The 26,216-nt window shown below is 34.8% G+C and overlaps 1 protein-coding gene across 3 annotated transcripts in view; it reads right to left on the minus strand.

Annotated features, from left to right (window-relative positions):
- ADGRV1 (adhesion G protein-coupled receptor V1) overlaps positions 1 to 26,216 on the minus strand; it is a 259,448-nt gene that overhangs the window by 192,923 nt on the left and 40,309 nt on the right. For 2 of the 3 annotated variants that reach the window (XM_050328544.1, XM_050328545.1), the window contains 18 exons: positions 22,274 to 22,306; positions 21,086 to 21,212; positions 20,818 to 21,003; positions 19,923 to 20,103; positions 19,158 to 19,321; positions 18,380 to 18,503; positions 17,713 to 17,979; positions 16,230 to 16,356; positions 14,581 to 14,798; positions 12,735 to 13,478; positions 10,295 to 10,668; positions 8,137 to 8,313; positions 6,273 to 6,453; positions 5,489 to 5,691; positions 4,729 to 4,858; positions 3,154 to 3,234; positions 1,809 to 1,948; positions 777 to 1,386 (listed from right to left, as the gene is read on the minus strand). In XM_050328544.1, coding sequence (XP_050184501.1) covers positions 777 to 1,386; positions 1,809 to 1,948; positions 3,154 to 3,234; positions 4,729 to 4,858; positions 5,489 to 5,691; positions 6,273 to 6,453; positions 8,137 to 8,313; positions 10,295 to 10,668; positions 12,735 to 13,478; positions 14,581 to 14,798; positions 16,230 to 16,356; positions 17,713 to 17,979; positions 18,380 to 18,503; positions 19,158 to 19,321; positions 19,923 to 20,103; positions 20,818 to 21,003; positions 21,086 to 21,212; positions 22,274 to 22,306 — 4,067 coding nt within the window. Of the gene's footprint in view, positions 1 to 776; positions 1,387 to 1,808; positions 1,949 to 3,153; positions 3,235 to 4,728; positions 4,859 to 5,488; positions 5,692 to 6,272; positions 6,454 to 8,136; positions 8,314 to 10,294; positions 10,669 to 12,734; positions 13,479 to 14,580; positions 14,799 to 16,229; positions 16,357 to 16,602; positions 16,689 to 17,712; positions 17,980 to 18,379; positions 18,504 to 19,157; positions 19,322 to 19,922; positions 20,104 to 20,817; positions 21,004 to 21,085; positions 21,213 to 22,273; positions 22,307 to 26,216 lie in introns of those variants that run through there. The other variant, XM_050328546.1, reaches the window with a different exon arrangement.

The following is a 26,216-nucleotide window of genomic DNA, read 5'->3' on the forward strand; positions in this document are numbered from 1 at the left end:
TGTTGTTTGAATTACATTCTACATGCTCTGGAGCATATAAACCATAATTTTTTTAAAAGATGGGGTACTATGAATTTATTTTTTTATTTATTTGTCCATAGGACCAATAGTAAGCTCAATACAGTTCAGAAGAATTTCATTTTTACTCTTGCTATGATGAAGTGTAAATAAGATTGCAACTCCAAGTGGAATTATATTTGACGTTGCTCTTAACATCAAGATTAATCTGGGGACAAGGAAAGCAATTAAACATGCCAAGAAGCTTTGAAGCATGAACTAGGTTGTAATTTATCTGAATTTACCTGATTTTTTTACCTGAATCTGTAATTTACCTGAATTTATCTGAATGACAGATGAAATAAAAACTGTCTACACCAAGAAAGCAGCACGTCTGTAATTCTACACCACTGTTTTTGTAAGATTTTTTTGTGTTTCAATAAGCAACACTAGTTAAGTTACTTCCTAATACTGAACTTTATAGAAACAACACTTAATGAGCAGGTATTAGTGTACAAAAAAGTACTGTAACACACTTGGTTTGAAAGACCTTGGATAAGGTAATGCAAAAGAGATAAAAAAAATGCTCATCCAATTGTAGTAGAACACTGTGCCAAAGGAAATAAATGCTAACAGAGCACAAGTAATGTAACTCCAAAATATCTTAACTATATAGAGTTTGGCAGAGGTAAAGAGTTCCTCATCTAACTGTATTTATCTTGTTAAATATTAAAAACTAACTTTAAATATAAATTGCAGGTTTTATGTAAGACACTTACTTGTCCGATCCTGCATTTTCTCGACCAAAACAATACTGCTTAGCTCCACAAAAACAGATTCTGACCTCTCAGGATCATCATCATTTAAAATAGGCAAGGATATTGTGGCCTCACTTTCATTGGTTGCGAAGACCACGTAACCTATAATGGGTATATAGTCTTTTCCTTCTATTGCTCTGACAACATCAGGTGGAAGAAAAAGTGACTTTTCATCACTGCCAATAGTTCTGTACATCACCATCACTGTACCGAGGAGGCCACCACGCCTTATTATTGTCAGAGAGAGATTTTTTGTTTCTTCCTCAACTTTTATCGGTCTGTTCTGCTCAGAGAAGATGAAGACTCCATATGGATCATCATTAGCTAAAATAGTTAATGTTGCATTAGTACGATTTCCAAGACGACCACTGGAGACATTGATGATCAAAACTGAAAACACCTTATCCAGTTCAGGAACTTCATCAGGAGAAACCTGTACTGTAATATTTGTTCTCACTTGGCCAACACTAAATGTTACATTCCCATCCGTAGAGACCAGGTCTCCAGTAAGATCACAGACTATGATCCAATGCAACATCACTTCCGATAAGGCCCCGTGAGTTCTCACAACCTAAGAGAAGAATATAAAGATTTGCATATTTTTGTACTTTGAGAAAGAAAAATACAAAAGTGTGAAAGACAATTAAGCAAAGACAAGAACAAGATGAGTTAAAGATAAATCTGTGTTTTAAAAACCTGCAGTTCTTATTATCTCAGCTTTGCTACATAATTTTTATCATCAACACTGTTATTTTAAGATAGTAGTAATTCAATTGTAAACAAGGAAAAGCAATTTTAATCTGTGGATATTATTACTACTTTAGCTTCAAGCAGAATGATATGTATTAGCAAACTCCGCATGAACTGGAAAAACAGATGCGCACAATAAATTTGTTGCAAACCCCACAGACTTATGACAAAACTATCACAGAACACCAGTAACAACAGAGAGAAGAGTACTGCACCATAATATGAGACTCAAAGCTTTCTAACCTGCAGCACAACGTTGCTTTCTCCATCTTCGGGCTCAGTTCCATTCACCAAGAGTGACTCAGCACTGAACTCAAATACACCATGAGCATCATCAGAAGCCTCAATGGTCACAAGGATGTGGGATGCAATTCCCAAACTAGCTGTTAAATGCAAGTTCCCAAAAGGATTACTTTTTCTGAGTATAGTTTCTTACATGAAAGAAAACAGCTACAGAAAAAAATGCCTGATAACTCTCCATATGGAAAAGGAACTGACTTTCAGTAATGCAGTCCTGGTAGGCCTTCTATGCAACTATGCAATAAAAAAAATCATTATTTTAAGGTAAGGACAGAAATAAAATTACAGATTGAACGAACAAAAATGGAGGAGAATTTAGGATGGTGGGGAGCTATACAGTAAACCACAGCGTAAGCAGAAAGACGAGATGAATGCAGGTCTCATCCTAACATAAGTTGGAATGAAAAACAAAGAAAAAACCCAAAACAAGTCAGATAAATCCTACTACTACAAATATTGTCTTGGGTGAGATAACTTCTCACTCAGAGATTAAAAATAACCTTGGCACAACCAACCAAATAGGAAGTACCAAAAAATGGCTAAACCACAGGTTTAACATCAAGTTTGAACTGAAATACTTTATATTTACAATTGAAAATCACACTGTCACAGGGGAATAAATTACTCAATTTACATACTGGGTGCTCATATAATATTTTCAGCTCTGTAGGATTTAATTTGAAGTCCTATATACATAGGGTATTCCCACAGATTTCATGTTATTTCTTCATCTAGTATTTTTTTTGTCAGTATTAAATTATCTTTGTTTTCTGTATGTCATGACAAACAGAAACTTGAGGAAATTAAAGAGGAAAAATGAAAAACAACTGAACTATTTCTTAAAAATATCTAACACAACTTACTTTTCTGTAAGAGTATTTTTGCCAGGCAACAGAGAATGCATCAAGGCATACAATCAGGTAACTTTAAAATTATGTTCAATTTAAAAAGTGCCTCTGCTTTTTGCTCCTCAAACAAATTGACAATTTCCTACTTTACTTTTGAAAACGGTGCTTTGGGAATTACTATATTGCGTTTTATAAAAATAATATATTTTTTGATGATACAGAACCTGTTGTTCTCTGCTTTACAATAAACACTGACTTCTACTGAAATTACAACTAGATTAAAATGGAAAAGAATGTTTTTGACAAAACTTCATGATAAATCTAAATTAATTAGCTCTAACTGTACATAAAGAAGTACTATGACAAGTTGTAACAGCATAGTAATTTATGATGGATATTACAATTATAAATAAAAAATAGGATTAACTGAAAATGCTTACCATGTTGAGGGACAGTTGAAAGGAAGAAATCCATGTTCCCATCACCACTACCACTTCCATCATTTCTAAAGAGCTCAGCAACTTTAAGGTGACAGACATACAGATATATACACATATATATTTATAAATAAAGAGAAAGCAGAAAGTAATTTGAAGTAATTAAACATTTCTGGACAATACAAAAAGAGAGGGAAGTATTCTAGACAAGTACCATTTTGGACAAGAAAGAATACAGAATTTCTGATAAAAGCCAGAAAAAGTACTGAATATACCATCTCTTATTTATGAAATTGGAAACAGCAGTGGAAGGTCAGAAGGAAAGAAAACACACACAACTTTCTTTTCTCTTTTTCTTTTTTTCTAATTTCCTTCTGTGTCCTTTCTTTCTCACTCCTAAATATGGTCTGCAATGGAGAAGTCAGAAAGGGGGGGAGGGGAAGGGGGACAGAGGAAGTAGTGGCTAAAGCCTGTCCAACTCTCTTATTCTAGTATTTTCTCACAAATCCAAAACATATCAGAAAGTTGAAAAAAACCAGCAGCTAAACTAATGAAGCTTATACCCTAAGTTTTGTGGTTGCAATGTTGGTGGCAAGACCAAAAAGTGGATTTGTGTCCAGAGGGTATCTGCTAGTACATTACAAAAGTCAGCTGTAAGTTTTCTGGACCAAAAAAAAAAAAAAAAATCAAAGGGAAAAAGTTCATTTAACAAAACAACTACTCGATCAAATATCTCACAAGCATGAATGAGCTGAAGTTTTTTATCAAAAGAATCCCTACAGAGCACAATAGTGCCACACTGCAACCACATTCAAGTTAGTATGATCTAACTTCCAGAAGGCATCACATTTAAGTTTCTAAATTGCTTAGAAAAATAATATCAGTTAAAAAGTCACTTTATGGCTGTCAGTGTTTCAAATCACTTCTTTTCCTCCAATCAGCTTTGTTATCTTCCTCAAAAATCTTTTGCAATGGAAATAAATTCTGTAAGGCATAAATGATTTTATGTGACAGGCGCTCTGATTCTTGCCAACCCTTGTGAGATAAATTTCTCATCGTAGGATTTAAACTGAATGTTTCTCTTGTTCTTCCACAGAGCTAGTAACTACCTCTCCAACTTAGCTAAACTTCCCAGGCATCAGAAACTCCACAATTTTCTAATGCTCTAAATCCAGCTAAACCAGTTATGACCCAGTTTATTGCAATTCCTCCAATTTCACTAAAGTCGTAGATAAAAAGCTTTTAGCCTTAAACACCCACTAATTAAAAAAAATATATATTTTTACGTTATTTTAATTCTCAATACCAAGTACAAAATTATGTAACTCGAAAAGCAGCAATTGGCTTTGAATGATCTAACACATGGTAATAATACACTCTGTTTGAGATCTGCTGGTTTACAGCAATGATTAACAAAATATCTGAAGAACAGATCTTTCCTAAAAAATTTCCAGCTCTCTGGGAGATGTGGGGCTGTCTGTCTTTAGAAATAACATGGAAATAGTACACAAGGTTAGATTTTCATGGATTAGTAGAGATGATGTAAATACTACTAATGGATTGACACATGTGCCTTACCTCCTCCCTCTGGGTTCAACAGCTCCACTTTAAAAGTTTTTTCTAGTTCAGGAATAGAATTATCAGTGATGTTAACAGTAATGTACTTGTATCTTTCTCCTGGCTGAAATTCCAGTGTGCCCAAAACAGCCTGCAATATGAAAGTTCTTCACATTTTTGTTCAAGTTTCATGTTTTTATCCAAATGAAAAAAGAAATACAACCTTTATACTTTTTGTCTTTGTCAAAATGTCTCCTTTTCTTCACTTTAGCTTTGAAAATATCTGCTGAATCTTTTTTATAAGAAAAAGTCATCTAAACTCACTGTATTATGAACATCTGCATTCATCTGCATTTTTCTGCATGAACAGCAATTAGACAAGCAAACAGAGACACATACAGGTTATTTTGTTGAACATGTACAAATAGAATCTTCACCTGTACATGTACCTGTATGCTCATATAAAGTTTGATATACTTCACAACAATAGGAAATATCCATTCTTGTTGCACTGACAATTCTCGTAGGGAAATCAGAATCAAAACCAGAGGCTTTTCCTAGGAAACACAACACACTGTACAGAAAGGAGGCCAAAGGCACATAGTGACTCATATTTTTAAAGTGGGTATTTCACATTCATATATCACACCACCATATAAAATAAAGTGTTCCTGTGAAAAGAATCACAGTTGAGCTAAAATACTCAAACTGAATGCTACCTCCAGGACAAACAGATCTAATTAAATTTCAAAATAATTACACACCTTGGCAATGGCCATACCTGATAATCTTTAGGACTGGAAGCTGTAAGCGGCACTGTCCTATATTCCACGAGAACTGTTCCAAGAAGTCCTTGTGCACGGACTACCAACAATCTGATGTGTCCGGCTTCTTCTTTAACAGTAACATGGGGCACAGCAGAGGCTGGTAGAATCATTTCATCACCTGTCTGAGGAGGTGGCCCCACTGAAAACTGTAGTAGACCTGGTAGACAAAAAGTACTGTTTAAATGGCTTCTCCTACCAAATTGAAATTATGCTAATAAGTTGAAACAAAAATATTTATAATGTTTATATTTAGTGTTTGTGACATCTAAAAAAAATTATTGATATGCACTTCAAACGCAGTCATGCTATTTCCAGGGATGTGCTATGTAACATTCCCTTTCTCACTGATATCCACATCAGTCTTAAATAACACATCAAAAAATTAACTCAGCTCTTCCCAAAAGAGGACAAATCTGCCATAGTATTAGCACACTGAAATGTCTCTCTCCATTAGGAATCCTCATTTCAGAAAAACTTGCATAAGATCAACTATTTGCAATCTTTATTTGGATCATCACTGTTTGGTCTGGGCAGTTTTGATGCCTTTTTTGTAATATTCTCAAGAATACGTAACTCAGTTTTCACTCTTGTATAAAAATTATGAATTAATCTCAAATTAGATAAAGTGGAACACTTAACATTGCTTCCTCAACTAGCTAGGCTAGGCAAATTTTTACTTCTTGAGCTAGAACTACACATAAATCTGCAATAAGACTGTATCATCTTCAACATTGTTACCATATGGGTGGTCACTGGCTTTAATGCTGATGTCAGTAGTTTCCTTTTCTGGATCTATACTTGCTCCACTGGTAGGAGTTGAACCTAGTTTTCCATCTCCAGACACTGCAGAGACTAATGTCACACGGAAATATTCATTTAGCTCCGGAATGTCATCATCAATAATATGCAAATTTAGGACCTAGAGAAGGACCAAACCACAGAGAAATCAAACTGTGCAACATACATCACTTATGAACGTTATGACCCTGCTTAATTCATCAAATTCTTAGTCAATCAGCTGTATTTACTGTGAGTTCAGAAAGTAATGTAGACAACATTTGTGCCTTCCATGTAATTTAAACTAGGTTGTAGGATAATATTTTAAGTTTACAATACCCACTCAAAAATATCTTTACCAAGCTTCCATAAATGGAAGGCATATTGTCGTAAGTGCTTCTAGTTACACAAGCACATAACCAAGCAAGAAACTATTTATACAGCCACCTTAACATAAGGATAGATAAATTGAGTACATTGAAAATTAAGTATCTGACAGATTTCAAAATCTTTAAGACTTTATGCTTCAGAAGAGACATTACAGCGATTAATCCAACTTAGAGAGCAAGTGAAGTAAGCTTTTTATGTCATCTGACTTACAGATCATATGATCATGTAACATAACCTGCTCTGCACAGACCAATGTATTCGTCTCAGACAATTTCAGCTTTCTATATATTGTGATAAGATTTTACAAATATACAGAATTAGAGCTGTGGGAATAAGTAGCTTACAGGCATCAATGGAAAGTCTCTCAGGATATCTCTCCTGATGAGCAACTGCTCCCAATATGTTTCTTAGGGTCATGACCATTAGCTCCTCTATATGTAGACAATTAAATACAGTGAAGTAAGAGGGTACACCAGCCCTCTTTTGCTACTACATAGAATAAGGCAGGCCTCATCTATGTTACCAAATTGGAAAATCTTGCGAAATTTTACTTTAAATGACTGTATGCAATGCAGTAGTAGGTTTAAATAGAGAATTAAAGTTGAATAAACAGTGCCATGAGCATACTATTTTCCAGTATCACAAGTTTTTGCCAAGCTCTAATCAATTACATTATTTATCTGGGACCAGATCCACAGTTCTAGTGGAGCCACTGGGATCCTTTCAAATGGTGTCAGTGGGTTTCAGTCAGTCCATACTGACTTCAGCAGAATGATAAAAGTGAAACTAAAGACAGCATTTTCTACTAACAATCCACCCTTTCTATGTTACAAACACTAACAGAAAACACACACTAACTTTCTTTAGTATTGTGATCCCAGACCCTTTCTTCAAATAAATAGGAAATTCCTGTGTTGTGGGTCAGGGCTGAATTCACAGAAACAGATTAATCTAAAGAGACAGAATGTCAGAAACAGCAGTTGCAAGACACCTGATTACAGCAGGGAACTTTACTGCTGTCTATTTTATTGATGCAATGATGAAACTGAGCTCCAAAACTCAGATCAAAACCTGATCATATTCCAATTTTGAAAGTCACTGGATCCTTCATTTCAGCCCAGGACTACCTACAATTCAAGTGTAAGTATAGATAAACATAAACTTAATAATACATATATGTAAATGTATCTTATGTATTATGTCTGTTTAAGCATACGTGCATGCATGGTAACACCTGAAGTGAAATGCACGCAGATCTATAGGCATTTATCCTATCACTTGTTAGATGTCAAAGATGAAAAAAAAATAAACACAAAATCTAATAAAAGCCACGTGAAGAAAAGACTCTAGCATGAAAACCAGTCAAGCATCTTTAGAAGGTGTTTTCCAGGTTTCCAAGGGCAGGATGAATAGTTAATAGGAAGGTAGGGTTTACCTCTGATCTCTGCCAAGGAAGGAATGTGATAGTGCCACTGCTGTTAGAAAAATCGTTAACAGAGTAATTAATGCCAGTGGAATCAACCTGTGAGATAACGTAATTTATATACACATAGTCCAGGGCTCCCCTTGTACGCTCCACGACACAGGATATAGTGGAACCCTCATCGGCAGTCTGGAAGAAAGCAAGAAATCCAAGTGTTTGTTATGGTCAAAGCAAATCAAAGCAATAAATGTTTAAAACATGGAATTAATTCTCTAATGCTAGTCAAATGTTCAGGATTTTTTTATTGCTGCCTTGTTACTTTCAGCTCTTTTGGAGTGGTAGGAGGCTGCAACTGAACTTGGTGTTCAGAACAATCTTAATGGAATTTGCAACAGCCTCTAGCACCTCCCTGAGGTAAGCCAGTAACTGTATCCTGTTGTTTCTTTTGGAAACAATCTCTTCTCCCAACCTGCATCTCAAAGACAGAACCAATTTGTTTGAAATGTATATGTCAAAAGCAGCTGAAACCAATTTTTTATATTAATGTCAATTACTTCAATTTTTATTAGCAATAATTTAAAGAAAGATTTGGATTCTTTCTTTCCCCAGCTAAAAACACTCTGGAAAACAAAACAAATATGATAAAATTAAACTATAATATCATCATTCAGGAAAAAACTTTGAAAAACTTCTTGTGCTACAGTTTTCTTTACAATTCTGTCTTCATGGAGAACATGTCTTTAGCAGCAACAATTTCACATATTTGGAATGGAGCAGTCATTGATACTGACCATGTATTTTAGAAAATTATGATCATCAAACGAAAGCAGAAAATAATTTAATTTAAAAATTATAAGAAAGGTTAAAGCTATCTTAAGCATTAGACAAATTTCAGAGCTGCTGTATAACAGCGCACACACTGAATGTGCCTTCATCTGCTTAACAGACAGATATAGACATAAATTAAACTACTGATGAGACAGTGCTGTGTATCTGCATCATCTCTGAGAGCTCTCTGGTGAAATGGATGTAAGATAAAGGTGAAACAATTAACATGCCATATAAATTTTTAATTTTGCAGATTGATGATCTGTGGCATCACAGAATTATCAGTGGCATTTGAAACTGACAGAATCTATTATCACAGCAGATGGCAGGCATCTGGAAAGCAAACTGAAGTGAACTGAAAACTAATGTCACTCAGACAAGATGGTTACTTTCAAACACATCATAAGCACTTCAGTTAGAAAGGATGTACTTCAAAGGTTGTAAAAGTTCCCACATTGCAAAGCATTATGAAATCTGTTTTCCAAAACAGTCCATTAACAATAGAAACCAGCATTGTGTCTTTCTCCCTCATAACAATTAAAAAAGTAAAAGTTAATTATGTTTATTTCAATCCTCCCCAAAAAAGTAGCAGGTTCATAAACTGTATATATGATGGTCACCACTAAAGACAATTTAATTTTTAAAGAAAGTAACTCATAGCCAGTATCAACTAAATTAATATCAAATATAATCAATTTATATCTTACAGGTTATGACAGCAAGTGATTGCAGAAAAATGTATCGCACCTTGTCAGTGAATGACCTGCAACAAAATTCCTTCAAGGACATCATGTAACACAGAAAAAATAATTAAAAAAAAATTGGTAATAATCCATTCTCAAAAAAAGAAAATTGAACCTTATATTTTAATTGGCAACACAGTTGGTCATGTTTTAATCCCAAATGTCAATTCAGTATTATGCAGCTGCTCACTCTCCACCTCTCCTTCCCCATCAAGACAAATTGGAAAGAAAAGGTAAACCTCATGGGTTAAGAACAATTTAATAACAGAAATAATAATAATAGAAATAATAACAGATATTATTACTACTATGATAAAATATTATTTTTATATTTACTTCTATTATTATTGTTTCTTCTATTGTTATTACTAGGAGGACTATTATTATTACTGGAAGAATTTAAAGAAATGATACAGTAAATGCCAGTGTGACTGAGGCTATATTAATAGAACTTAACACATTTTCAAATTCTGAAAAAACTTTGCTTAACTACAAAAACTATGAATGTGAAATCAATGCCCTGTGAAGGTCAGTTAGTCTTTCCACTAGTTTTATTGTATCCAAAATTTCTCCTGTAGTTTTCCTGATGAACTCCTTACCTCAGGAATACATGCTCCAGTGAAGCCAAATAAACCATTAGCATTATCACTTTTCTGTATTCTTAATCTTGCTGTTGTGTTCTCTTGTGAAATTCGAGCTCCACCACACACAGAAACGAGCTTTAGGAAGAATAACTCCTCTCCTTCTTCCTCTTTGTCATCCTTTGCAGACACAATGAATGATTTATTGGTCTCTCCTTGCCGATATTCCAAATACCCAGAGACAGGGTGGATGTCACTCTTTGCAGGAGTTGCATGGAGTTCGTAGATCTCTGCTTGTGTCAACTTTCGCTCATAAAGCCTTACATCCTGCATTAACCCTGTGTACCTACTGCTGCCATTGATTCCTGCTCCAATTCTCACTCTTCCTGGACCTGAGAAGGAAATTGTAGCTTTCCTCACGTTATTGTTATTCTTCAAAGTAATATATCTAATAAATGTAATTACTAAAAAACCCAAATGGTAAACTGCTTATTATCCCTAGATTAGAAATCATATTGAAATGCATATCAGAAGGTTCCTCAAGCCTCATCTCAGTTTTAGAGGTAGATCACCAAAGGAAAAATAATTCCATCCTAGACATTTCAGGTTTTTCATCCTACTAGTTCTACCTGCACATTGTCACCTCCCTTATTTTAATGAATCTTGGAAACTTCTGTTTTTCCATTAGAGACTTTTAGGGTACAGTTGCAACCCCTCTCACTTTTGTTTTGCCAAACATTTGCTTTGTCTATTTTGTACCCCTCTGCTAGGACAGTGAATCCATTCTGATGTTCAGAGGCATTAGCTCTTCTGGACCTCATGGACTGGGAATAGGGGCTTCAGAACAGTACACCAAATTCCAATCACTTTTTACAACAGCACTAATATTTCTCTCCCTCCAAACAATTATCCTACTCAGCAAGTCAGAGGATCACAGTTGCCTTTTTCACAAATATACTAAAACCTTGGTAGGTCATACTCATTCCTATCATGCTAAAACACAGATATCTCTTCAGCTGTTTTCTGATTTTGGAAGAAACTGTGTTCTTGAGTGGACTAACACCAAGTGTCACTTCTAGAGAAAAGCAACCAAAGCCACTGTTAATGGTCCCAAGACAAAAGGCAGAGGATGGTGAGAGAAGCCAGGCTACTGTGCTCACCACTGTGTAGCAGGCAACATTAAATGGAGAGAGATTAAATCCTTACCTTACAATTGTAGTATCTCCAGACAGAGAACAAGCCATCTCCACTAACATACAAAATTTACAATGACTCAGACATCCCTCTAGGAACAAAAGCAACTGCACCTCTTTGTTTTAGAAAATGAGGGGAAAAAAATCTTTCTGAGCTACAGTACTGCACATCTGATGGATATCATTAATTGCAGGGGCACTACTTTGTTGCATAGGTACTACTTTGTTACAGAAGTCAAATTTCTGACTTCAACCCCTGGAAATTTACATGTAAAAATAAAATTCTACATTATAGACTTAATCAAGTCTCCTCTATATTACTATATATTTGAGTACACATATGCATGTAGATGTATATGCATTTAACATAATTGTATGGTTTTTCAATTTTTTTCAATTACAGAAAAGGAGATTGTACTCACAAATTTGATAATCATTCACTGCCTATCCCCACAACAGAAAATATGTGAAACTGGTGGTGAAAGAAAGAAAGGAAAAGGGATGGAGACTATCTCCAAGAAAAAAAAAAAAAGAAAAAAGAAAAAGAACACATGGAAGAGCGAGAAACTGCAAAAGAATGAGTAAATATAAATTAAATACAGATGTATTCCCACCATATAATATCTGACTTTGTAAAGGAATTGTTCTCATACTCACTGCTATGCTAGTTCTGTGTAAAAGTCCATAATGGTTACCTGTGACTAAAATCTGTGACTATCCAATTAAAAAAACTGAAGTACATATGTTACTGTTCCTTGGAAAACTATTAAACATAAGGGTATAACTTTCATATACCATGTGAATACATACTGAACTAAATCTAAACTCTGAGAAATTCTATTGGTTATAAGATATTGGCTTAGCTGTAATAAAATACAGAAGTAGAAACAAAAACATTATTATTTTTTGTTTCAGAAATGGAGAGGAAAGAAGTACTCTCAGCTACAGCACTGTAAATCTTATGGAAAGTATTAATGGTAAGTACACATAACTATATGTATACACAATAAGCACACATATAGAAATATAAATATTCATTATTACTTTTAAATTATTGCAATCCAAGTTCTGTTACAGTTCTGATGCTTTTTGGAAACTTCCCAGCTCTTAGTTCTATATGCTTTTTGAAAATCCTTAAAATTTTCTAACCATTCTTTTTAACCAAGTAATGGGATATAATAGTTTCAGGATCTTGCATACACCTTTCAAGGTGTTCATTGTAGAAGTCTACATATGGAGAAAAATAACGCAAGCTATTGACTCACCATCAGCAATTGCTTCTCCTTTAAGGCTCCTAATTCCTCCTACAACTGGAATTCCATCCATGTAAAATTCAATTATACTTTCATCCAGGGTAATCAAAAGGTGAATCCAAGTACTTTCATCCAGATATTTCAGGACTGCTGCTTTAGCTATATAAGTCATATTGGATCCTAATGCTGTATAATGAAGTGCTACAGAAACATGAGAATCATTTGTTTGGATTTTCACACCATAATATAAGGTCCCATTACCGTCATCCTTTTCAACTATATAACCATCAGTACTGATGTTAGGAATTAACCATGCTGAAAATGTAAAATTAGTTACTGCAGTATTTCCATTATATAGGTATTCCAGATCAATAACTCCAAATGCATCCTCTTTTCCACTGAAATACAAAGCATCTGTTCCACTGTGATAGCGTCTCATGTGGGGCTGAGACTGTACTGAACTTGGAAATAATCCCAGCAACAAGAAGTCTACCATTGATGGTAGTCCAGCTTGAAATGTACTAGACATTATTTCCCAACCTAAACGGACAACACCAAAAGTGCCTTGTTGTCTCCAGATGGTGAAGTCTGTAATATAGGAAAGATCATCTTCCGAAAGAACATCTTCCACTATCTCTCTGTCCTGACTCTCTGGATCTATAACAAAGACTCCAAAAGGGTCATCATTGAATGGGATCATCACAGTTACAGCAAGGTTTGTTTCGGACAACTGCCCACCAGGACCAGGAGACCCACCTATGTAACAGAAATTAAGAGTAAAAGTTAATGGTCTAAAAAATGTTACTAACTATTTAAACTTTTTTAAACAAAATAGGTTTCTAAATAGGCCTAAATCTTCTTTAAAGACACGTTGACCTCTTAGAAATTGTTCTGATTTAATATTAACATAATTTAAGTGTACTGGTTTTAAAACATTATAGTGAACATTTTCATAGAAAACAAAGCTGTATATTATTTTTGAACAGTAAAACATAGTTGTCTTTCAGCTAAAAAAAGATGTGCTCCAGCTTTTCTGAATTAGTAATGAGATAGGTTGCTTTTGATTAATTTGAAAAACATATGGTCAAATTAATTACTCATATTACTCCAAGATTTACACAGATATGAAACGGCAATGTTTGGCCCATTGCAACTGAAATAAGCAGAGGTATCTTTCAAAATCTGTAACCAGTTGTGTATTAAAACTGCTGCCAAATCCTGCCATAAGTCATCCATCTACTTCACCATAAGAATTCGTGGTGCAAAGATCATGATGTGAATGTAGAGCCTGCACATTCCAAGTGTGCAGTACTCTGAAGTAGGAAATCTTCTGTACATGCATATGGATTTCACTTACAGAAATGTCAACACATTTTCAGATGTACTCTGCAGAGAAGACCATAAATAATACCAAGGTTGAAGGAGTGCAGCAGATTCGGAACTCCGGTAGGTAGGAGACCTGTGGCAGTTGTAATTTAAGTGACATGAAGTGGTAACTATATGTATTTTACCACCTCTTAAAAAAGAAAACCAACCAACCAACCAATCTCCATAATGCATGGCCTTTAATACCTTTGTTTCGTCTTCAACCATACAAAGCTCAACACCTCTGAAAATGAAAAGGGATCCTTTTTGAAGGCAGGATGACTAAAACTGTATTCATTAAAATTGTATTCATAAATTAAATGAAAAATAAAACCTAAAATCTTATGAGAAAGGTACAGGGCATCAAAACACAATTTTCAAGGTGAAGTTCTTGCCTTGAAAATAACCTCTTCAGAGGGTTATTTTGTTTTGATTGATTCAACATAATTATTTCCTACCAGACAGGCAGATAATGGTTATATGAAGACAATACCTGAAACATTCACCAATTTTAAAACATAAAATTCATTGAATTCAGGAATTTTGTCCGAAATAGCACGAAGTGTTATTGGCTTTGATCCTTCACCATCCATGAAGCACACAGTCCCAAAAGTTTCATAGAACTCTTCTCCTGCCTTCAGTGTAGAGTCATTATGGAACAGCTGCCAGGTTAATGAGACATTGCCAAAGTGTCCTCTATTCCTTAAAATTCTGTTCAGAGATACAGAAAGAGTGAATGTTCTGGCAAGTATGCATCAGCATTCCCCATTAACAGAGGAAAACACAACCACACTAATCTTTCTTACTGTGAAAAATAATATCCAACGTTCTAAATAGCCATGAACAACAAATAAAACCATGAATGGTAATAAAATCCTCTTCAAAGTCCTATCACTTCACAGTAAAATTCTACTCTCAGGTATATACTACACGTACCTTAGAAACAAAGTAATCAATGAAGGTGCCTGCAAAGTAGTATTGTTAAGTAAACATAAGTTTATTTTGCACTTCCATTATGTAAATAATATAAATGAAGGTATAATTCAGAAAATTAACATTAAAAATTGAGATACCTGGCCACTCTTAGACAAGAAACATCTGAATTTAATCACAAACATTCCTTCCTTTAACAATCAAAGCTCCTTAATCTCTGTTTTATATTGTATTTAATTTGGGTTATATATATTCTTCACAAATCTGTGACTATTCCAGATTAAGTATGTAGTAAAGAAAAATGAGCTTTTATTTGTTTGCATAGCTATCTGGTAACATAATTTCACCAATTTCCAAAAAGCATTCCAAATAAAAACAGAAGAACATAGTTCTTTTATTAACAAAATGTGTTTACACACAAAAGAGTGCTCCTGTTCCACAGTAAAAAAAAAAAAAGAAAAAAAGAAATTGTATAAAGAAATTATACAAAGCTGAAAAAATAATTCAGCAAAAGTAGTCTAGGCACAGCAACACAACGGTGTTTTTTCTGCTTCCAAAGGTTTCCTTATGTTGCCATAAACCAGGGTGCTGTAATCTCTGCCATGTAGCACTGTTGCAGTAATTCCAACTACTGCCTTTATAGCATAGTGCTGCCACAGCTGTCCTCACTGGTTAGAGTATATGCTACTCTGGCCCTTTTGGTATGTACTACATAAAAGTCAAATCATATGGAAGAGACAGTTTCCTAATAAATACATTTTATCAAAAAGGGCTAAGAAAGGTCCTGAAATGCTGGTAATCCACATTGTTGTATTTGGTCTATTAAATACATAGTTGTGTTTAGGCCTATTTTGAAAAGATTTTCTACTTCTCCATTGGTCCAGGAGAACCAGTCACCAATATTCTAATCAATCATTTAGATCTTTCTGTATCTAAACTCTCGTGAGTCCATAACAAATATCCAATGCCGTAATCTTATTTATTTATAGTTTAATATGAATTTCTGTACACACTTTAATATGCACAGTCTAGTTGATAATGTAACAGTGGATGTTTACAAATAATTCAATCCAAAATTTGGTAGAGCTTTTTTTTAATATTTGTTACAATAATTTTTGTTTTAATTTTTATCAATGCAAATGTGTATTGGATTAAATCAAAGTACTATCCATAAATTACATCATCCATAAAATACATGAGTTTACTTACAAAAAAATGTTACTTTTTCCTTCTTCCACTGGTTTCTTTAAAGGTTCCAGGGAGAAAATTCCATTTGGATCATCATTTGCTTCAATAATAACTGTAGCCACTCCAGCACTAAAGACAACAGTATCCCCTAAAAAGAGGGTGATTAATTTTATCAAAACTGGAATCGAAAATGGAAGTAACTCTAAAACTGAATGTGTTTCCTTCTCAAACCAACAGCTTTCATGCAAACAAAGAAATGAGCAATGATAAAACAATAATTGAAAACCAATATTCAAAATATTCAATAACAGGCAAATTAGACCAAAAATATGTAAGTAGCATTTCATGCAGAGAGTAAGAAAGTAGATTTGCAGAAAAATGTAAGTGACATGACCAGAGATGATGCAATTCTGAGCAGAAAGGTTTGTATGAGAGGTAATACTTCATGTTTGATCAACTGGTCAAGTCAGAAGAAAAAGATATGTATTCAGAGATCCCAGCTTTCCTTTAGACCTAGAATAGAAATATTGCACTTTAATTAAATACAGGGCAAGAACAATGTTTAAGAGGTTATTCATACCCATATCATAGCCTACCTGAAAGGAAAAAATGCAAGATATCTTTGAAGTAGAGCAGAAGGCAGTAGGATTTCTGTGTGTTTATTAGCATAGTAGAGACATTCCAACACCCTTCTTATGTCTACTGAAGTACATTATGCTGCCATCCCCATCTTGGCTTTCACCCCTTTAAAGAGCACTAGACCAGCTTTTATTCTAAAGTAAAAAATATGTTTGTGGTTTTAACTTCATATACCTCTATCTGTATTTTCTCTGAGGTACAACTGTCCAATACAATTTTCAGGAGGTGTAACATTTCAGAGGGATGTAACAATCAAGGCCAAAATATACAACAGATCATGGAAAGACAATAATCTTTTTTTTTTTTTTTTTTTTGCTTTCAGGAATGCATATAGAAAGTACCATCTGACCCTGAACACAGTTAATAAAGTAGAAACAGATCACTGAAGAGAAAAATTAGGAAGGGAGAAGAATGCCTTTGTCCAATCATTTCCATAAAGTTTTTTTTTTTTTTTTAGAGAGCTGAGTATTAGAATGAATTCTAGCTGACATTAGGAAACACATAAGCCACCTTATATTCAGGTCATTGATAAAAAATACCTTTTCCTTATATTCAACTTATATTTTCTTCCATGAGTCAAAATCCCATCTAATTTGGAGCATTTACATTTGAAAAGAGATTTTAACTCCTTGGTTTTGCAGGACAGTTTTCAGCTGTTTAATTTAATATTTGTTTCCAATCAAAAATTCAAGATGAAAATCCAAACAATTTGTACCATAATTTTATAGAACTATTGAAGCAAATATTATTCATATAATGCTGGTATTTATATATTACTTTAAGATAAGACCGAGTTGTAAAAAAATACAGTGGGGGAAAAAAAAAAAAGAGAATTACTAAACATACATTAAATTATTACTTTTACCTGTAGAATTCAAAAGGAAGACATAAAATGTTTCATCAGTTTCAGGGGTATCATCATCATTAATATACACAGATAAGTTCTGCTCTCTTTCTCCCACATCGAACCAAATGACACTGTTCTTTCCACTGGGAACAAAGTCTCCCTCCTCAGCTGTTGCATCTCCATTAACAGTCATGTATTGAACAGAAACAGCAGCATCAACAGATCCATTCCTTAGGACTGTAAAGATTGCAATGCTCCCTTCTGTAACACTCACTCTCAGAGGCTCTGAAAAAACATAAGCAACAGACTTCCCTCAGTTCAAGGGTGAACTCCTTGCCTCTGACCTATTTACCTAATCCTCCTCGAGAGGAACCTTTGCCTCAGGGAAACATGAGGCACGTGTAGTAAGGGCATGGAAATACTTGTGGGTACAAGACAATATTGTAGTGCTTAGCCACCCGACCAATCCAGCATCAAAAAAGAGAGTAATAAAATAAGGTTCTGAAGTAAAAAAACCAAACCAACAAAAAAAAAAACCACCAAAAGCAAATTCAATGCAACAACAATAAAAAGTACATTTGATACTAGCTCCACTAGGATTAAGGTTTCTCATTTATCTGATCTGTCAATAAAATCCGTTTGGGCCAGTATAAAAATTCAACATTTAAAAACAGTAATATCTAACCAGCAAAATAAATGGGATCATCATTCCTTGTAATCTGTAAAAATGCACTGGTTATATTGCCCAGCCTTGCTCCATTAGTAGCATTGAATAACCTGATGATGAACACTTCCATCTCTTCAGGTACCTGAATGAGAAAGCATTAAGAAATTAATTTCTTGCATACAAAACAATGAAGAAATTAAAATGAACAGCTGAGGGGTTTAACAAGCTAAAGATTTCTGCATGTTGTTGTTTATTTATTGATTCTTAGGTGTCTCAAGAGGGATGACAAATGACAGTTCATCCACTCACACAGAAATCATCATCAGTCAAAAATCTTTTAAATAAATCCCCTCATCTTTACTGTTGTACCAATGACCCGAAAGTTATTTTGCAGTTTCCTGCTTCTGATACATGCAACTTATTTCTACAGCTTTATTTATTTATTACTAATTATTCACCTTCTTTGTTATATTACTTCAAACATATCCACATTAAAAATAAAAAAATTTTATCCTTGTTATCAAAACAAGGGATTTATTTATTATTTTAATTAAACCATACGATTACTGTCAGTTTCTAACTTTTTTTTGTGTATAGGTATGCATAGCATCTCAAATTCTTTTATGATTTGCTTAAGTAAACACATATAAATATAAAATTTTTATACCAGTAGTTTGATTCTTCCTACAAATAATTATCAGGCTCTTATAAAACAGAGCTTCTTTCTTAAACTGCAATGTTTTAGCACTTATCTTTTCTCCATACACTTACACAAAACCACTGTAAAAACGGTTACCTCATCTGGTAGTGAGTAAATGGTGATATTTTTTGAAAACTCCAGATTATCAAAGAAAATAGTCCCTTGTTCTGGATAGACATCATTGGTACATGCTGGATCAACAACCCAGGACACACTAACATTGCCATAGTTTCCTTGGTTTCTTACAACTCTGTAAGCAGCTAAAAATGCAAACATATACAGTCAGCATGCATCTTCAGAACAACACAAGTCAAACCCAAAAAGGTCAGTAAAGCTGAAGCAAAATGAAAAGGAAATAATGAGTAAATCCACTTCTTGCAAAACTAACAACATGTGAGAGCACTACACAAAAGGGCACACACTGATAGACAACTACTGCAGTTCAAACTTGATCAAATTTGTAATTTGTTATTGTACTTGATACAATAGAGATAGATAAATTGAAGTCACACATATGAAAACTTAGCTCTATTTTTCTCTCACACAGCACCCTATTTCTCATGTTCCCCAGGTAGAACTACTACCTCCAGGCTGCATCTTGCACATACATCAATACTCTGTCCCTCCTGTCTGGCATATTCTCTAGCCATATCTTTTACTGGATTGATCCCTATGGCTTTCCAGGCCCATCCTCCTCTGCTTCAATCTCCACTGCTCACTCATCCTGTTGGCACTGTACCCCTTTGGAAACTCCTGAGTGGAGACTTGAGGCAGACATTGTCCTAGGAAGGTGAAATGGGGAAAAGAAACCTTGCAGGGGCAAACAGCAGATAAAGCAGTAACTCTAATAAAAAGAATTACCAGAGTAGATGGTTTCTCCTTTACTTTCCTTTATTGTTACTGATAGTTCACCAAGTAGAAACTGAATGACACCGTGTGGATCATCATTCTTCAAAATGGTTATATTGACCCTTGTGGCATTTCCCAGCTTGCCTGGCATTTCACTGTAGCCACTGAGTACTACAGTATATGCCTCATCCAGCTAGAAGAGGAAAACTCAGTCAGAACAAAAAGACATATTCAGTATTCACATCCAAAAAAAATGGGCAAACATCCACAGTCTGCAGCCAGGCAGAAAGAGAGACAGATATCAATAAAAGGAAATCACAAACAATTCTACATGCACAGTGGTTTTGTACATTGCCATCTGTAACAGGAAAAGCAAAGATTTTAAAACCATTGACACTAAGCTAATTTTGAAAGAATGTATTAGCTTGGACTAATCCAGTGGGACTTTGTATTTTATCTATTTCTCGAAAAAAAGCCCACCAGAAAAAAGCATCATGGAACTCTAAAACAAGTATCTCATCTTTGTATCTATACAGTGAAAATTAATGTAGATTGGGGACCATAGAGTGCAATTAACAGCTATTTATTCAAAACGAAACAAAAAGAAAGCAGTTGTTCATACAAAGGTCAATTAAACAACGGCACTGTATGCTACAGAATGTCATAGATGCTAAAAAATTACATAGATTCAAAGTGTAACAGTTTCAATTTACAAAAAAAAAAAAATCCATTGAGGACAATGAGACACCTCATTATCCAGGTATTCCTGGTTTGGAGGCTGGGAATACATTCTGTAGAAAAGCTATTGAATATTTGTTCTGCTCCTATATATTTCCCTATATTTTAATAAGTGACAAACTGCTACACTGTGAACACAGTTTGAAGAGGGGAAAATATTAATTTTTACCTCTGGAATCCCATCCATCCTTGTCAAAAGAGTAATTCTGATCTCTCTTTCCCCAGGCTGAAACTCCAGAATTCCTGTGCTTCCATAAAACTCATTGTTGTCCCTTGGTTCTACAGTGTAGAGCAGAAACTGTCTGACAAGACTTCCTCTGCTGCGGACAATCTGCAGTTCAACAGAATCCCCTTCCTGTAAAAAAGAAAATCCAGTTTTTCACAAGCACTCTGCTTAGTTGTCCATAATGATTAGGAGAAGTTATTCAGATAAATACCTTTATGCTGTAGGGACCTCTCGAAGACGGAGAAAATTCAAATACCCCCCCAGGGTCATCATTTTCCAAAATAATAATTTCACGAGTTGTAAACCCATATTTCAATATTTGATTTTCCACACTGACCCTGGAAGGCAAAATAATTTTTTTGAGAGATGGTTCTCTTTAGTAAGTAAATACACATCTGTGTAAAGGACATCAGAATCCCAATGAATTTTATGAATAAATTATGAATACAATTACCTGTAAAGTATATAATAAATTAGGAGAAACATGTCAGTTTGTTTCATTCATTTGCAAAAAAACCCCAGCTTTGCTTCTGAAGTAACTTTGTTTTCAGATTATTTTTTACAGTTGATAGTTCTGGGCTTTTTAGTCACACATGCATACAATAGGAAATAGAATAGTGCACCAAGAAGGTAGAGTCACATTCAATATTGCTTGTATTTGGATCAAAACATAAGGGATGATCCAAATGACTTCAACAAAGAGAAACTACATTTCTCACATTCATTTCCCCAGATATGTTAATTTTCAATAACACTGAAGTTCATTACATTAAAAATGCCAGAAAAACTACTACTGAAGGATGCATCAAGACTGCACCCTCAGACTGATGCTTTTAATACGGCTTATTAAGTTTTGGGCTATGAATTTAGATTTCAGTGCATCTTCAATGTTTTCTGGAAGAAAACTTAAATGAACAAACAGGAAATATCTATTTCAAAGGGTAACATGTCATGTTTATTGCATATGAAAAAATATGTCAGTAGACAGAGTAATTTGTGTTGACATAAACTAAAGGTAGGTCATTCAAAAAAAGATAATTGCTCATCTTTGACCACAGAAAAGTTTCTATAGTTTCAGTCAGTTCAGGCATTTAGTTGGGGCAAATTGTATTTCTGGCAGTTTAAAACAACTAATTATTGCATCAAACAATGGAATACCAAACACTGAGCCATGCATTTATAACTTTAATCATTCACAAACCCTAAATAAAGAAACACCTTCAAGCCAGAACCCCATGCTATCAAATTAAACACCAAAGGGCAAGCAAGCATTGCCTGAGGAGAAGCAGAAGACATGATTCCTGAGAGGAAAAATATTATAGACAGATTCGGTCCAAACCAATCACTTGTAAAACAAAGCATTGATTCACTGAAGACAAACCACTGTTACTGCACTTACCCAAAGTACACGACAAACCTTTCTGTCTCTACCCTGTCAACACAGAAGGAAAGAACGAAAGAAGGAAGGAAAGGGGGTGGGGGAAGGAATGAAAGTGCCACTTGCTGGAATTTCAATAGTGCTAATCTTAGATAAAAACAAAAACACCACCACCACCATAAAGCTTTCTTTCTCTTTTCCAAACACATAATGTTCATTTTATGGAAACCCTCCTTGCTTGGTATTTTCCTATTGACAAATACTATCAAATGGGTAGTCCCCACCGAGGAGAAATGACCCCAGGACCAATTCAGCATGTCAAGGCCCATTCATGGGACACCCTACCCAGCCCTCCCCCAGGAGCTCAATCACTGCCAAGCTCTTTGTCTCTTCCCAACTGCACCAGTAGCCCACATTTATAAATAGCTCTTCACTTTAAAAAAGTATAATCAACATGCCCCCATGGTGAGTTATTTCATTAATCTGCCACAGTAACAAAAACAACTAAGTACACTGGGAGTTATAGCATGTACACCTCAAAAAACTATTTTGGCACAAAATCACATCAAACTTTATTTTTCAGTTAACCACATTATCAGAGTAAAACACTAATAACAAAACAAAACAAACAAACAAACAAACAAACAAACAAAAGAAAGACATGGAAAACAAGCACTTATAATGAAACTATCCCATAAAGGCATATGAAAGGACAGCATTGTCTCACAATGAGAAGATTGTATTTTGTCTTTCTTAATCTAAAATAAATGTGTATTAAATATAAAACCTGTATCTCCTATTAAAAAGGTATAAATAGATTACCAAAGCATTTATAATGTGAAATTCTGTCTTAAAAAAAAGAATTCAGATTCAGAATTCAACAGATGTAAGAGTTACTTAAAAGTTTGAGATAATAAAGCAAATATATTTGCAGATACCTTCCTTCAACTAGGAGATCTGAGAGAATAAAAATTTCTCAGTGATTACCAGTGAGGCTACATTTTAAGTACTATATACTGAGACATTCCCCTTCCTTCAGAAACATATGCAGAAGTTTTCCAGAATTATCATTAATACAATTAAAAGATCAAGGTGAAAATTCCCGAGCTAAAATTTATGCTAAATTTTCATTATATTGCTCTTATTGCTAAAATTTAATTATATTGCTAAGCTGGTGATATTTCACAGGTAGAGACTGCAAATGAACCAATATGTTAAGTGAGTTTTTGATATGTATGTACAATTTTAACTACTTAAGACATAATAATTCATCAGAAAATGAAAGAGCATGCCTGAAATACCATCTCTTTCCGCTTCATGAAGTCACACTGCATGAGTCCAAGCATGGCTCAGACAACAAAAGGCCTCTTAAGAGGAACTGAGGAGTAGTGCTAGAATATAGTATCATATTGTAAAGCACAACAGTAGCACTATAGAAATCCAAGGGGTAGCAGAAATGAAACAGTCTCAAGGTACTATGAGGTGGTACTTGGAGCATCTCCAGGTGTTTTTTGGAAGGATTAAGAAGACTGGTAATATTTTATTACTTTTTAATAGTCATAGTGTAAAACAATTAGATTTAGCCTACCCACTGCCAAAGAAGAACATTATTCTGGAGTTTTCTCCTGTCAAGTTCCGTTTTCAAAACTAGGTTAACTTGACTGACTGATTGATTGATGGATCTGACCATGTTTGCCCTGCATGACTTCCCAGGTTCCTACCACTGCTCTCACATAGTAAATGTTGGTTACTATTCAGAAATAGAGCACTGGAACAAGCTTCCCAGGGAAGTGGTCACAGCACCAAGCCTGTCTCAGTTCAAGAAGTGTTTGGACAATGCACTCAGGCACATGGTGCAATTCCTGAGGTGTCCAGCACTGGGCAGAAGTTTGACTCCATGATCCTGATGAGTTCCTTCCAACTCAGCTTATTCTACGATTCTGTGATAAAGTAGCCTGTGTAAAAATGGTATGGAAGCACCTACACTCAGGCTTCCTACTCTGAACTGTCATTACATGAGCAATTAACAGTGTACACAACAGGATCCTTCATGTCTACACTCTCAGGTACACACATAAATTCTTGTAACATCCTTGGACCAGGACCCACCAGGTGACTTCCTGGTTTGACCTTGGATTTGTCTCCTTGCTGTGCACATGCCTGGGAATCACTGAGTTGCATCTGACCCCAGTGGCCATCATCCAAACCTCACGTGTTCCTGGCTTAGCTTGCCCCTCCACCATGGCCTTGCCTCATGCCCTGGGCTCCAGGTTGCCTCCACTTCCCACATGACAAATCTCATGTGAAAAGGCTAGTAATCAGGGAAGTTCTTTCTTTAAAAAATTGTAATTATTACTTAGCAAGAACTACAGAATAATTAGGACAACTAAGAGAAGTTTCAAAACATTTCTGCACTTTTTAAAATGCATAGAACCATAATACAGCACAAAGAAGTTTTTTGACTGAGTTTAGAATAACATGGTAATTATGAATTAAAGACCACTTCAAATAAAATCATAATTTTTAAGAGATGTAATCGAATTTCAGAGCTGTGGACCAAGAAATGGAATCCTGAAGAAAGTGAATAGTTTGAGAAACTGAATTGAAACTGTGTATCTGTATTGTTGTTACTTTAAAAACACACTTCTCCAAATACTTTCTCTGCTGTCAGGTATATCAGAAAAAGTGCATTGAGGTTGCATGCGGAATGTTACTCAATTTGATTCCTGGTTTTGTGTTCACCCCTTCTTCAATTTTTTCGGGATTATCTACTGACTTAATTAATGACAGGATCTAGCTTTAAAGAGTAGTATTAAAGTATTATGTGTCCCATTATAAATTCCACAGTGTTTCTCATCAGAGCGAACACATTCTCTCCAGAGGTGATCTACAGTTTATTTGATTTTGGAGGCTATTTTAATTTTTGTTATTCACAGTAGAAGATATATGGTCTTATTACTTTGAAAAGTAATAAAATCTAGCAGTAGGTGTTCAGTAACACTCATATAAACATTCTACTACTAGTTTCGAGTAACTTTTTTTCAATTAAATAAGATCTGATCAAACCTTGAAGAAAAAGCCAACATTTTATACTGAAAAACTTAATTCTTGTAGCATCAGATCTATTTCTTCATGGAAAAATTACTTAGGAAAATAGATATAGTTCTGAAATAGGCACTAACCAAAGGAAATCTCCAAGTAAAGAAAATATCCCAACTCCTTTAAACATTATTTTAGTATTTAACTATATAAACATACAAACATATAAACAACATACAAGCATTACATATAAGCCCTGAATTAAGCCGCAAAGACAGTATGTCATGCTTTAAATGGGCATTCCACAATTTGCTAATTTTTTGTCCTGAAGTAACCTCTTGAACACAAAAGCAACTGCCCAATTAGATCGTCAAACCTATTCTGTATTCACAATTTTCAAAAAATCTATTTTTTAAATTTACTCAAGACAGAATTTCAAGCTATTGAAATTTTTATCCAGAATCATAGGATCACAGAATCAATTAGGTTAGACAAGACCTCTGAGTTCAAGTCCAACCTATGACCGAACACCACCCTGTCAACTAGATCATGGCACTAAGTGCCACATCCAGTCTTTTCTTTAACAGCTTCAGGGACGCTGACTCTACCACCTCCCTGGACAGTGTACTCCCATGTCTAATCACCTCCTTCTGTGAAGGTGATCCCACATGGTCCCATAGACTTGTGAGCATCTAAGTGTCATTATCTCCTCCTGGATTTCAGAGGATCTATTCTGCTCCCCATCCCTGTCTACCAGCTCAGGGAGCCAGCTGTCCTGAGCATAACAGGTCTTACTGCTGAAGACTGAAGCAAAGATGATATTAAGTACTACATCACATCACAGAAATCACTGGAACTGCAATGATCTCCATGTTACATTGCTTCAATTTTGTTTAATTATACATATATATGTGTGTGTGTGTGC

The sequence above is a fragment of the Myiozetetes cayanensis genome, unplaced genomic scaffold, assembly GCF_022539395.1.
Source record: "Myiozetetes cayanensis isolate MyiCay16 unplaced genomic scaffold, myiCay2020 scf4, whole genome shotgun sequence".
Taxonomy (NCBI): domain Eukaryota; kingdom Metazoa; phylum Chordata; class Aves; order Passeriformes; family Tyrannidae; genus Myiozetetes; species Myiozetetes cayanensis.